Below are 13,298 nucleotides of genomic sequence, written 5' to 3'. Positions count from 1 at the left end.
GTATTTCTATTTTCCTTTATGCCGTTTAAAGTAGACAGCTATGGTTAACTTTTGGAATATGTTGATAAATTTAAACACACACACACACACGTGCACACAACGCCCTTTTAAGAAGGTTTTATGAAAGGAAGATCAATGAATTCTCAGACTCTCTGAGGTCCTCACTTAAATTACTGTTAATTGCAATCTTAAGAAATGTAAAAAATACAAGAGAAAGAATTCAAGGACATAAAGATCTATGTAAGCTTTTTTATTTTTCTTTTTTTTGTAATTTTCCATCTTACATCTCATCCTGTGGGATTTATGTTCATGCAGTCTTCTGATTTATGGGCCTGACTTCTACATGGAGAACTTGATTTAAAGTAGATACTGAAACATAAGCTCTACACTCAGCAGCTACAAGAGGAAACTGATTCACAAGCACTCATACAAAGCCATACTGAGGACAGTATTGTTATTTCTCAGCTCATTCAGCTGCCCAGCTCATACATTATGGCAAACTGTCATGGTGCTGGGTTTCTTTTATCTGTTTTCTCCCCCAAACTAATTTTCTGTAGCATGTAAACATGGCATATCATCCCTCTGGGGGGCGCTGTAACAGTGCAGGTCTGTTTGCTGTAGCTGGTGCTCTGACATCAGGGGAAAGTAAAACTTGTATTTCAGATTATAATCAAACATATTTGACTCTTTTTCTCAGAGAATCAGGAGGAGCCTGACATGTAGATGCATCGTTTATGCGTCGGTGGTGCCGCTGCATCAGTCATTAACAGATAGATAGATAGATAGATAGATAGATAGATAGATAGATAGATAGATAGATAGATAGATAGATAGATAGATAGATAGATACTTTATTGATCCCGAAGGAAATTCAAGCATCCAGTAGCAAGACATAATAAAGCAATACAAATGTTCATACAATTATAAACACTTTAAAAACAATCTAAGAATTTAAAAAACAGTTTAAAAATCAGTTTAAAAATATAAAGTCATCCAGCCTCCTCCAAATATGCAGCATAAGAATCTGTCTTTCTATTCTCACATCAGAAAGGTAAAGATTCGTGGTTAATCTGGAGTTTGAAGCCACCTGCAAATAGTTTCTTTGCATTGACTTGTTCCTTTTGAAGTTTAGTCATTTCAACAGATATCTGAGGAGAAATCAGAAACCTGGCTGTGAATGATGTCATACAGTCATGTGAACTGTTCCATTTGTTCTTTTCCTCTAACAATAATCAGTCCAACACAGGGATCATCCTCCTCCCATCCTGCCCTCCCTACCTGCCCGGCTAATTGAGACACTGAGTTGTTTGTGCTCGCCAGCAGCCAATCAGAAAGCAGAGTTTTGTTGTTGCTGAGCAGCACAGAGGGCAGAGCTGCGCTGCTATTGGCTGGTGGTGGTTTTCTTTGGGCGATTCCTGAACAGATGATGTGCCTGCACCCATATGGCAGACCTCTGGGACCCCTTTGTTTTGTGACTGATGTGACTCACATCAACTTTAAAGGCTTCCTCCTCCACTCTAACCCCCCCCCCCCCCCCCCCCCCCCTCTGCTGCTGATCTGCAGCCTGAATGGGGAGTCGGCTCCATGCTGATCTGGCAAAGTGTGCCTTTCGTTTTGTATACACCCCCCCCCCCCCCCTGCAGCCTGCACACTTTCAGCTCCAGACTTTGTTTTGGAGTGAAAGGGACCGTCTCAAATGTCCCGTGCAGCCAGCAGCAGCTGCTCCTGGTCCTCGCCTTTATGCGGCACAAAAGAGGAGCGAGGGCCGGGGTCTCAGGGCACCTTTGTGCAGGGCCCCTCCTGTCGTTTTTCTCCTCTTTGTGCTCACTGATGGGGGGCGTAGAAGTGTTGGCTGCAGCTTTTGTGTGAGAGTTTTGTTTTGGTGAGGGTGTGCAGCGCGTTGGGCTGCAGGACGAGCACATTGGGCCATCTGATCTTTCCCTTCTGCAGATGCAGACAGGCGTCCCGGCTCTGCTCTCTGGTGCACATTATGGCTGCACATGAGACATAGTTGGCATCCAAAGACGTCTCTTTGTCCATTTCTCTCATGTAGCCCTGGAGGGTCCTCGGACTGAGTGGACCAGACCAATGTTTTGGCAACAGCTGTACGTGTTTCCGCTCTCTGACTCCACTTTGTCCATGTAAACAGAGAGAGACAGAGAATTGTTTGTATTTGCTTTTGGAGATAAACTCCACGGCAACCAAAATAACTATCTCTTTCCAAACTGATCGAGACCAAAAGGCCATCCTGGTACTAAACTTTCACCAAATGGAGACATTTTTAAATCCAGGTTAAAAACATTTCTGTTCTCATGTGTCTATGCATGAAATCTGCACGATATCTTTGAACTTATCTGGACTGTTGCTTGTTTTTAAATTCATTTAAATGATTTTATTTGTTTCTCTTTATATTCTTTTATGTATTTTTAATGCTTCTTACACTCCCTGCTGCAATGCTTTTATTTTATTTAAAGCACTTTGAATTGTTTTGGACATGAAATGTGCTACAGATAAATTAGTTTTGATATGACCAAGCTCCTACTGTTGGGTACATTCCTGTTTTCCTGCCAGAACAACTCCAACGAGACCTCTTAAGTTACGCTGACATAACCGGCATCCAGCTGCCAGGAGCAGATTTATTAAAAGTACGTAAGTTGCAAGGTTTTGCCTCCATGAATCTCACTTGGGACATCCCACAGATCTTCGATGGGATTATGATCTCTAGGAACTATTTGACGATTTTTTTGGACACAAACACACGTAAAAAAAAGAAGGGAGCTGCAGGAATTCATATTTTCAACGCTTTAGTGATGCTAGGCTACGATTAGTGTGGCCCAAAATGTGCCTGGAACAACAAACTGTTTCATACTCTGATGGAAAGGCAGCCTTAGCAGGAAAAGAAGCTCCTCTGTTGATCTGTCCCTGCAGTCAGCAACGATGTTCGGTTGGATGTTATGTGTCAGAGTAGCATCCAAATGAAGGGCAGGACTTCCCCCAAAGCATCTCACTGCCACCGTCTGCTAGCCTTCTGCATCCTGGTGTCTTCCACTGGAAAGTGACGCACACGAGCCCAGTTTTCTACATGACGTAAAAGAATCGGGCCACTTTTTTCACCCTGTGGACTCTCTGCATGGTGGACGCCGATCGGTCTGCAGCTACACACCTGCCGACAGCCGCGCCTGTTACGGTGTTTACTGCTCGGTCTACACAGCAGGCAGTGATACGAAGGGAGAGAAAATAGGGCCAAGCGATTGTGAGGTCTGACTTTTTCCTGGAGAACCATTTTGTGATGCAAATGTATTACTCTGTTGAACGCATATTGTTCTGAGAAGCAAAACGCTTTTTTTTTAAACCCCAGCCAACTAGCCGGACTACCTTCATCAACACCAAAACGAGGCTGGAACTCTGCTCACAGGACGCAGCAGGGGGTAAGAAGATGTTCATAAATGATATTGCTGATATGGGATGTCATACAGCTGTCAAAAGAGGCGAACTGTCCCTTTAAGGTCATATATTGTGTGACCATATGAGCAGAGTGGAAAAGTACAAACTAGGAACTTGGAACTATTCAATATGCATTCATAATGTCTAAGAACAAAGCCAATTTTAACAGACTCTAAAATGTATTTCTAAAATAAAGAGATAGAAATATAAAATGAGTGTTTTTTTTTATTTTTGCAATCACAAAACATGTTTTAAAAATGACTTAATTGGCTAAACTAAAGCCTCCCCTGCAGCCTGGGTGGGCTTTTAGCTTTGCTAATGTAATTAGTGATCAGAATTGTTGTGAGCTGCTGTGTGTCTGAGCGATGGAGAGACCAGAACCAGAGATGTGCACCAGCAGCAGCTGATGGCTGAGGGACTGGGTGGGCGTGTGTGCACACGCACGCATCTGACTGACTACACGAGTGCATTGTTTGACCCTGAGCCCCCTCTGGGGGGCGAATGGTAATGACAGAGAAAGTTATTTGCATGGTTAAAAAGTAGATTAGCATCGTTATCAGACAGAGAGCGCAGCATCTCGTCGCTATGAAATGAAACGAAGAGATAAACGGAATAAGTGAACTCTTGTGAAACCAACAGGAAGGACTGTGCTCACTCAGCCCGTCGTTGCCATCTGCTGCTCCGGCACTGAACGAGCTTTGGGAGGAGGAGAGGGAGGCTTTCTGTTGTAAGGACACTTGAGAAGCAGCATGTGGCTGCAGGAGCAGAGCTCTTAATACTGGGTTGAGACAGAGGGCAGCTGAGGTTGTTTAGGGTTCAAACAGCAGCAGATAATTCAACTTCAGGGGCATTCATGGGGCGACTTTTCAGCTTTGTGGCTCCAGCAGGGTAACTTTTACTCCTGATTTCAATTCAATTCATTTTTATTTATATAGCGCCAAATACAACAAATGTCATCTCAAGGCACTTAAATAATAAAGTCCAATTCAAGCCAATTGGAGTTCAATTCATTGTAATCATAATTATTTATTAAATAATCCAAATCCTTCATATAGAGCCAATTCAAAAACAGTTTCCCAGCTAAGGAAACCAACAGATTGCACCGAAACTTGTCTTCACACTGGAAAAAATCAAAGTCTTACCAAGTATATTTGTCTCATTCATAGTCAAAATATCTCATTACACTTAATATAAGACACAACTGCCTAACAAGCACCATTTCAGCCAGATATAGGGACTTGTTTGAAGACAATACATCTGGAATATCTTGTTAAAAATATCTTGAAAAAAAAAGCTTGTTTCATATGATATGTGACTCTAAACAATTTGTTTTCAAGACTTTTTCATTTAACAAGATATTCCAGATGTATTGTCTTCAAACAAGTCCCTATATCTGGCTGAAATAGTACTTGTTACATCTGGAATATCTTGTTAAATGAAAACGTCTTGAAAACAAATTGTTTTGAGTCACATATCATATGAAACAAGCTTTTTTTTTTACATTTGAAGAGGTTTTTAAGCTAATTTCAATATCGCTTTTAACTCAAAAGTCCTAAATATCACATTTTATTTCAAGAAATCTTGACAAGCCGATTTTCACTAGTTCCATTGGCAGATTTTTTTTTGCTTATTTCAAGCAAAACGTCTTTTATTTGTTGGTTTTCTCACTTATTTTTGGAGGGGCATTTTTTCCAGTGCGTCACCAAGCTGTGTAAAAAAAAAAAGCATGTTTTCTAAACGTTGAGCTCTTTTTTTCTGCAGATTTTGCAGTTTGTCTCTGGCTGAGCTCGGGGTTTGGTGCAGTGAGGTAGCACTAAGTGGGAGCTGCTCCATCCTGCTGTGCTGTGAGTTCAGATGTGTCTTTGTAGACTGTTGGGGGATGTTGTTGTTGGTCAGGATTTGGCTCTGAATAGATGAATGGCAGCAGGCTTGTGACAGGCACAGGGCCTCCTCCTCCTCCTCCTTTTAAACCCTTTCTCTTTGTCATTAAGTTGGACAGCAGATGGAGTGAGTGCTGGAGTGGTTGCTGTGGAAATTTAAAGGGGTGATTGCATTTCAGCTGGTCCTGCTTGAGCCACGTTTCTCCCCTTTGATTAGAAAAAAAAAAGAGTTTGTGGGATGCACTTCCACTTTCTACACCTTTGCTCTGGTTTGGTTTATTTTTAGTTCCAGTGAAACGTAAGAAATAAGTTTTAATCAATGGTACAGAAGTGTGTGTGTGTGTGTGGTGTGTCATAATGTAGTATAGGGGCCCTGGCAGCTGTTGACGCCACAATAGACGTGAGTGAAAGGCAACATGCAGGTCAGTGTGACTTCAGTCCAAAACACATTAAGGCCTCTCAAAGCTTCTGAATCACAAATTTGAGGAAGAGCAGAAAAACTAACGCGTGCCGGGAGCAAAAGATCACCTTCATAAAGCTGCAAATAAAATGACTTCCATTGTTTTCCCAAACAAACAAACATACATGCTGCCATGATGCTTTGATAGTAGGTTAAGTTTGATCGTTTTGCTGTTTGCACACTGACATGTCACCAGCTCACAGTCACAGGAGAGGAAATCCTTTCAATCAGATTGAGAGAAAATGCAAAATTCAGCTCTGGATGCAGAAAAACATTGCCCCTCTGTCCTGAAAATAAAACCACTGAATTAGTATAATGCCACAACAACATTGAAATGTAAAGGCTGTTTGGAGCTAATGTCTGCCTCGACTTCGTACCTTTGTAACTGTATTTCAAAGCTGTATCTATACACTGGAAAAAATCAAAGTCTTACCAAGTATATTTGTCTCATTTCTAGTCAAAATATCTCATTACACTTAATATCAGACACAACTGCCTAACAAGTACTATTTCAGCCAGATATAGGGACTTGTTTGAAGACAATACATCTGGAATATCTTGTTACGTGAAAAAGTCTTGAAAACAAATTGTTTTGAGTCACATATCGTATGAAACAAGCTTTTTTGACATTTGAAGAGGTTTTTAGTCCTAAATATCACATCTTATTTCAAGAAACTTTGACAAGCCGATGTTCACTAGTTCCATTGGCAGATTTTTTTGCTTATTTCAAGCAAAAACGTCTTTTATTTGTTGTTGTTTTTTACTTATTTTTGGAGGGGCATTTTTTCCAGTGTACAAGCACTGGATATTTAGAGTCTGAGCAACGTTTGCTAACAGATGGCAAACTGAGCAACAAAACCACAAATTCACAGCTTCAGTTTTTGTGCATATTTAACAAGATATTTGAAGATTCATCCATTTAAAGACCCATTTCTTGACCTTGTTGTGCTAAAGCTAGATGGCTGTTAGCTTTAGCATCTAGCTTCAGCTTCTAGCATCTAGATAAAGCTAGACGGCTGCTAGCTTTAGCATCTAGCTTCAGCTTCTAGCATCTAGATAAAGCTAGACGGCTGCTAGCTTTAGCATCTAGCTTAAGCTTCTAGCATCTAGATAAAGCTACATGGCTGCTAGCTTTAGCATCTAGCTTCAGCTCCTAGCATCTAGATAAAGCTACATGGCTGCTAGCTTTAGCTAGAGCTTGGTTCTTAGCTTCTGAAATCAGACCAGGCTGACAGAAAAATGTGAAATAGTCGCGTGACAAAGCTATGCGTTCACGAGAACAAAGATGAAATCTGCACTTTCTTTCTACACAAAGAAACAAAGAGAAAAAAACAACAATTATCGTTGCAACATAGTCTCACGGTAGGAATACAGTTAAAAGGGCTAATTATCAGTTTAAAAGGTTGGAGAAGTAAAAGCTGGAGGAGTTTGTTTGCCACCTTTATTTCAAATTATACTTTTATTTAAGGTTCTGAGTTGCTGGTCAGGCTAAAGGCCTGTACACTGGAAAAAATGCCCCTCCAAAAATAAGTAAAAAAACAACAAATAAAAGACGTTTTTGCTTGAAATAAGCAAAAAAATCTGCTAATGGAATTAGTGAAAATCGACTTGTCAAGATTTCTAGAAATAAAATGTGATATTTAGGACTTTTGAGATAAAAGTGATCTTGAAATTAGCTTATAAACCTCTTCAAATGAAAAAAAAAAGCTTGTTTCATGTGAAATATGACTCAAAACAAGATGTTTTCAAGACTTTTTCATTTAATAAGATATTAAAACAAGTCCCTATATCTGGCTGAAATGGTACTTGTTAGGCAGTTGTGTCTTATATTAAGTGTAATGAGATACTCAAATATACTTGGTAAGATTTAGATTTTTTCCAACATCAGCGACACATCTTCTGGGCAGAACCTTTTTCTCGTGTGGTGTCAGACATTTGAAGCAGACGTGTTGAGTTTCTCGGGAAGTATAAAAGGACTAACTTATTTCTTGTTCTCGCCACATCGAGAAAGCAAACTAATTCCTCTGTGCAGGCCTTCAGGCATTAAGAATTAGGTGGCTTTCCTTCATATTTACTGCAGGTTTTTCTGGCTTAACGGTGATTAAGACTGCTGTGAAGGACGCAAAATGATTTACTGTTATGTTGACATTTTGCTTGTGGGGTAAAAAAGGAACATTTATATGAAACCAGACTGACTCGTCTGACGTGACGAATATCTTAATATCTTAATATCTTAGATCTTTTGAGTTCACATGTCTACATAAGACATTGTAACCTTCCTCCATTTTCCACAGCAAAATTTAACACTCAGCCGACGCCTTTGAAGAAATGAAAAGAAAATCTTGCCGGTTGAAAGTAGTCACAGAGGTTCGCTTTGAAGTGCAAGGATTTAAATTATCGCAGGAGCAACAGGTTGGCAGGGAGAAATAGGACACTGTATCTGATGTAAAAAGAGTGAAGAGGGGGGGGCTGCGACACAGCGACAGGGTTCCAGGTTCTTTCCAGGTACTCCGGCTTCCTCCCACTGTCTGGATTAAAGGGATAGTTCGCCTCTTTTGACATGAAGCTGTATGACATCCCATATTAGCAACATCATTTATGAACATCTTCTTACCCCCTGCTGCGTCCTGTGAGCAGAGTTCCAGCCTCGTTTTGGTGTTGATGAAGGTAGTCCGGCTAGTTGGCTGGGGTTTAAAAAATAAAGCGTTTTGCTTCTCAAAACAATATGCGTTCAAAAGAGTAATACATTTGCATCACAAAATGGTTCTCCAGGAAAAAGTCAGACCTCACAATCGCTTGGCCCTATTTTCTCTCCCTTCGTATCACTGCCTGCTGCCGCCTGCCGACAGCCGCACCTGTTACGGTGTTTGCTGCTCGGTCTGCACAGCAGGCAGTGATACGAAGGGAGAGAAAATAGCAGGGATGGGACCAAGTCACACATTTGCAAGTCCCAATTAATTTTTTCTTGGGCAAGTCAAGTCACCTTATTATTGCAATTTTACCTGCAGAATCTGATCTTAATAAAGTGAAAAGACAAGATATAAGTAACTGTCAGTAAACATCATTGGCCAATGTGTCCAACCTGTCCACCCCGTATCATATCAAGCTAACGCTAGCTAACTACCGACTAGGCTAACAGGATAATATTAGCTAATTTGACGAGCACTTACTGGTCAGAATGGATCTTCAAATGAAGAAATTAAGTTGGAAGTTATGCTAGATGCTTAACACTCAAGTCATTCAAGTCATCGTGTCTCAAGTCAAGTGCCGAGTCTTTAACTTCCAAGTCCGAGTCGAGTCTCAAGTCTTTTATTTTTTGTCAAGTCAAGAGACAAGTCATCAAAACAGCGGCTCGAGTCCAAGTCACAGTGACTCGAGTCCCCATCTCTGGAAAATAGGGCCAAGCGATTGTGAGGTCTGACTTTTTCTGGATGAACGATTTTGTGATGCAAATGTATTACTCTTTTGAACGCATATTGTTTTGAGAAGCAAAACGCTTTATTTTTTAAACCCCAGCCAACTAGCCGGACTACCTTCATCAACACCAAAACGAGGCTGGAACTCTGCTCACAGGACGCAGCAGGGGGTAAGAAGATGTTCATAAATGATGTTGCTAATATGGGATGTCATACAGCTTCATGTCAAAAGAGGCGAACTATCCCTTTAAGCGGGCATTGAAAAAATGGATGGATGGATGAAGAGGTGGTGAAAAGTTTGTTTTATACTGAATGCTTGAGAAAAACGTGAAAATCACATGGAATCATCTGAGAAATCCCATGTGGATGGGGTTTACTTTTAAGATACCTGACCAAGAGATCAATAAATAAATCTCATGTCATCTTCATTTACACATACACTTCTTAATCCTTTGCTATTCTACATTCATCTCGTTACTCTTTGCTTTCACAGAGAGAGGAGAGAGATATCAGTGTCCACGAGGGAGATAAATTGTCTGACTGTGCCTTTAATAGATAAAAAAACGAGGCCTTGCATTTCAGCATGTATTTACCTTTATGTCTGCATGTGAGAAATGTGATAAAAAGGTGCACAAAAGATATCCTGAGCTAACTTTTTTGCTTTTACTTAAGGACGACGCTTAAAAGTCGAGAAGTCAAACAGCAGCCAGTAAGCAAAGATCAATGCAAACGTTTTATTTCATAAACCAAAAGACAGAAAGGAAACAAATAACTTCATTTTACACAAACATTTAAAGGGTATTTTTGTCGTTATAAAATTTCTACTTTCAAGACAAAGTCAAAGCTCAAATAAAACATGACCTTTTTCCCTTTGATTGATCGTTATCCACCTACAGTTAACACTCATTTACACCTAGATATAATATTATAGTTCTGACAAGATCAGAACAGCTTCAGAGGAGTCCGTTTTAAACATTTAAACTTCTTCTATCGCTACTTTTTTCTCTTGGTTATTCATTCAAAGTCTTCATTTAAAATAATCAAATCATTTTAACAACTGTTTCAGTCGTTTTCTAAAGTGAAACCTTTAGAAAAAGGACATTTCTCAAAGTATTCATTCTTTTTTTTTAAGTTTTAGAATATTTTTTTGTCATTTTTAAATTTCTAAAGTGAAACCTTTAGAGAATTAAGACTATTCTGGAAAGTGGGAAACTTCTCCGCTGACTGCAACTTGCTGTGGTGTTGCTCAGCAAAGAGGCCATCTTTAAAAAGTCCCTTTTTAAGAAGGCCTCTTCCTCGGCACCGCTTCTTCTCCTGCTGCGCGTGCTTCAACGTGCGACTTCTGCTCTGCGGGAGCGCAGGACGCAGAAGCCGCTTCTCCTTCCTCTCCAAACCTCATCCGCACAAAGAATGAGGGTCGATGCGTCGCTCTCGTGGCATACCTGACCTCATTCACAGAAAGAATGAGAGCCATCTTGGCATGGACGGGACGAGAGGCGACATTCACGGGGGGGCCCCTCGGGCCGGCGCCGCGCTGCCTGGACGGGAATCCTCCTCAGGAGCATCCAGGGATGAGCAGAAACAGCTTCATCCTGTTGGTCAGGATGAATATTTCCAGGTGAGAAGCTTTGCAGCATCTGAGCAGGTGAGGAGGCCCAGATCAGCGCCCGGGGAGGCTGATCTCAGGGACCCAGTCGTTCAGGCGGCGGCTCTCCTCACAGAACAGGTGCAGCTTCTCCAGAGCGGGGTCCTCCCACGAGCCGTCGGCCGGGTTCTGTTCAAAAGGAGAAAGGAAAGTGGTCTGAGTGACAGCTTTCTGTAAACAGGCGCCTTCAGATGTTGAGCGTTACGCATGGGCGTCGCACCCGTGGGGGACTTTAACAGCAAGATGATTTCACCTTTTTGAATTTTCAATGACCAAATAAAGTTTTAACAAATCATAAAATGTGTTTTAAAGACTGTAGAATAATTCTATCCAGATTTGAGCAGTGTAACTATTGTAGTTTCCATACAAGACCTACTTTAGTTTGATCAAAATACAAAAAAAGCAGTAAAATTGCTCTATTCTGCATTTTCACAAATAAGAAAAAGGTTTCACTAATCCCAAACAAGGTTTTAATGAAACTACAGCCTCTTTAGAATAATTAAATCCAGATTTGAGCAGTGTAACTATTGTAGTTTCCATACAGGACCTAGTTTAGGGCGATTAAAAATGCTAAAAATGCAGTGAAATGGCCCTTTATGCCCATCCATTTAATTTGTGAATCGGATGCCAGCTTCAGCGTCGTGTCTCTGGGCTTGATGTGCCCCCCCTGGAACACCCCCACATGTAAAATCCCTGCTCCTGCTCTGAGCTCTACGCACCGTGATGAGGACGCAGTGCGCGTCTTCCAGCTGCTCCGCCTCGGCTCCAACGATGGCGGCCAGGCGCTGCGTGCCGCTCACCCTCACGATGCTGATGGCGTTGTCGAAGCAGAAGGACTGGATGAGGGTGAAGTGGATCTGGAGAGCGATGTCGCACTCAAACTCCTCGTCGATGGCCAGGATGCAGAAGGACACGCTGTCCGGGTCTCTGTGGGCGAAGAAAAGTCAGATTCTGTTAGCTGCCGCTGAGTTTAACAGAGTAACAAAGTCACATTTCTTTAGATATTTATATTAGATATTATATTTATGGGGTGGTCGGTGGCGTAGTGGGTACAGCAGACGCCCCATGTACAGAGGCTACAGTCCTTTGCTGCATGTTTTCCCCCTCTCTCTGCTCCCTACTTCCTACTACTTCCTGCCCTGTCCATTAAAGGCATAAAAAGCCCCAAAAAATTATTTAAAAAAAAGAAAGATATTATATTTATATCTAAATATCTAAATATTTACATTTAGGTGTTTAGATATATTTAGATAATATTTAGACATTTAAAAATCACATTTATTTGTTTTTACTTCTTCTTCTCTTTGTTTATTACCTGCTGTAAAGCACTTTGGAACACCGTAATGATTGTTTGTAAAGGCCTGTATGAATAAAGTACATTTACATCTAAGCAATGCTTAAAGTTTACTTACTCAGTCATGATTTTGGCGCTCTCGTAGACTCCAACAGTGAGTCGATCCTCGCTTTGAGCACCGAGCAGAGCTTCTTTCAGGGTCTTTCCAGGGGAGTGCATGATTTCTGTAGAATAACACGGTTCTGCTCAGATGAAAGTCCAGAGAGGAGTCACTGTGCTGCTGCAAAGAGTCGGCCAGCTTTATACCGCAGAGCCGGCACACGCTCGCTCCCTGATTGGCTGTCCGGGGCATAATGGCAACAAGGGGCCAGCGGCCCCCCCACCCCACCCCAGCCTCGGGGACGCGTGCCCATAGAAAAGTCTCAGAAAGTCGGGGGTGGCTCAGATTGAAAGGATCAAATGCAGAAAGTGCCTGACCTTTAACCGATTCCTTCAGTTTACAGGAATAATAAAACCACACAGGAAGACCAGGCGGCTGTCGGCAAGCAGACTTACAGGCGATGCCATTACAACTGTCTGACTAGTCAACAATAATATTTTAAGTTAACCAACCACAACTTGAGGCTCTTGTTGTCCACAAATAAAATGTCCCAGAACGGTTTAGGCCCAGAATGCATCTGTGATGTGTTCAGAGAATATAAAGCCAGCAGAGCTCTGAGATCCAAGGACTCAGGTCAGCTGGTCCAGTCCAGAGTCCAGACTAAACATGGAGAAGCAACAAGTGGAACAAACTGCCAGTGGAGATTAAGCTTTCACCAAATGGAGACATTTTTAAATCCAGGTTAAAGACATTTCTGTTCTCATGTGTCTATGCATGAAATCTGCACGATATCTTTGAATTTATCTGCTTTAAAGCTGCTGTGATGTGTTCAGATCTCTTAGTCCGGGTTAAAACTCCAGCAGCAGCGTTCTGGATGAGCTGCAGATGTTTAATGCTCTTTGTGGGAAGTCCAGTTAAAAGAGCGTTACAGTGATGGAGTCTGCTGGAGATGATTGCATGGATGAGTTTCTCCTGGTCTGTTTGGGAGAGGAAACCTTTAACTCTGTTGATGTTTCTGAGGTGGTAAAAAGCTGCCTCGGTGAACATGGTGTCGCACCA

At 41.6% G+C, this 13,298-nt stretch overlaps 1 protein-coding gene across 1 annotated transcript; it reads right to left on the bottom strand.

The window, feature by feature from the left end:
• Positions 1-10,012: 10,012 nt before the first annotated feature.
• On the bottom strand, positions 10,013-12,524 carry LOC142372478 (growth arrest and DNA damage-inducible protein GADD45 gamma-like). Its single transcript, XM_075455389.1, has 3 exons — positions 12,258-12,524; positions 11,565-11,772; positions 10,013-10,974 (listed from the first exon to the last, which is right to left on the bottom strand). Exons 1-3 carry the CDS (start codon positions 12,356-12,358, stop codon positions 10,861-10,863), a joined length of 423 nt encoding a protein of 140 aa, XP_075311504.1. The 5' UTR covers positions 12,359-12,524; the 3' UTR covers positions 10,013-10,860.
• Positions 12,525-13,298: the final 774 nt, after the last annotated feature.

This window comes from Odontesthes bonariensis, chromosome 22 (genome assembly GCF_027942865.1).
Source record: "Odontesthes bonariensis isolate fOdoBon6 chromosome 22, fOdoBon6.hap1, whole genome shotgun sequence".
NCBI classification, from domain to species: Eukaryota; Metazoa; Chordata; class Actinopteri; order Atheriniformes; family Atherinopsidae; genus Odontesthes; species Odontesthes bonariensis.
The sequence above is the reverse complement of the archived record's forward strand: the minus strand, read 5'-3'. Positions and strand labels throughout refer to the sequence as shown.

What these genes read in the sequence shown, in the direction of transcription:
- LOC142372478 (XM_075455389.1), bottom strand. Translation starts at nt 12,358, where the DNA reads ATGCACTCCCCTGGAAAGACCCTGAAAGAAGCTCTGCTCGGTGCTCAA. An exon ending in AGCGCCAAAATCATGACTGA is followed by an intron (nt 11,773 to 12,257) that starts GTAAGTAAACTT and finishes CTTCGCCCACAG; the next exon opens with AGACCCGGACAGCGTGTCCT. An exon ending in CGCACTGCGTCCTCATCACG is followed by an intron (nt 10,975 to 11,564) that starts GTGCGTAGAGCT and finishes CCTTTTGAACAG; the next exon opens with AACCCGGCCGACGGCTCGTG.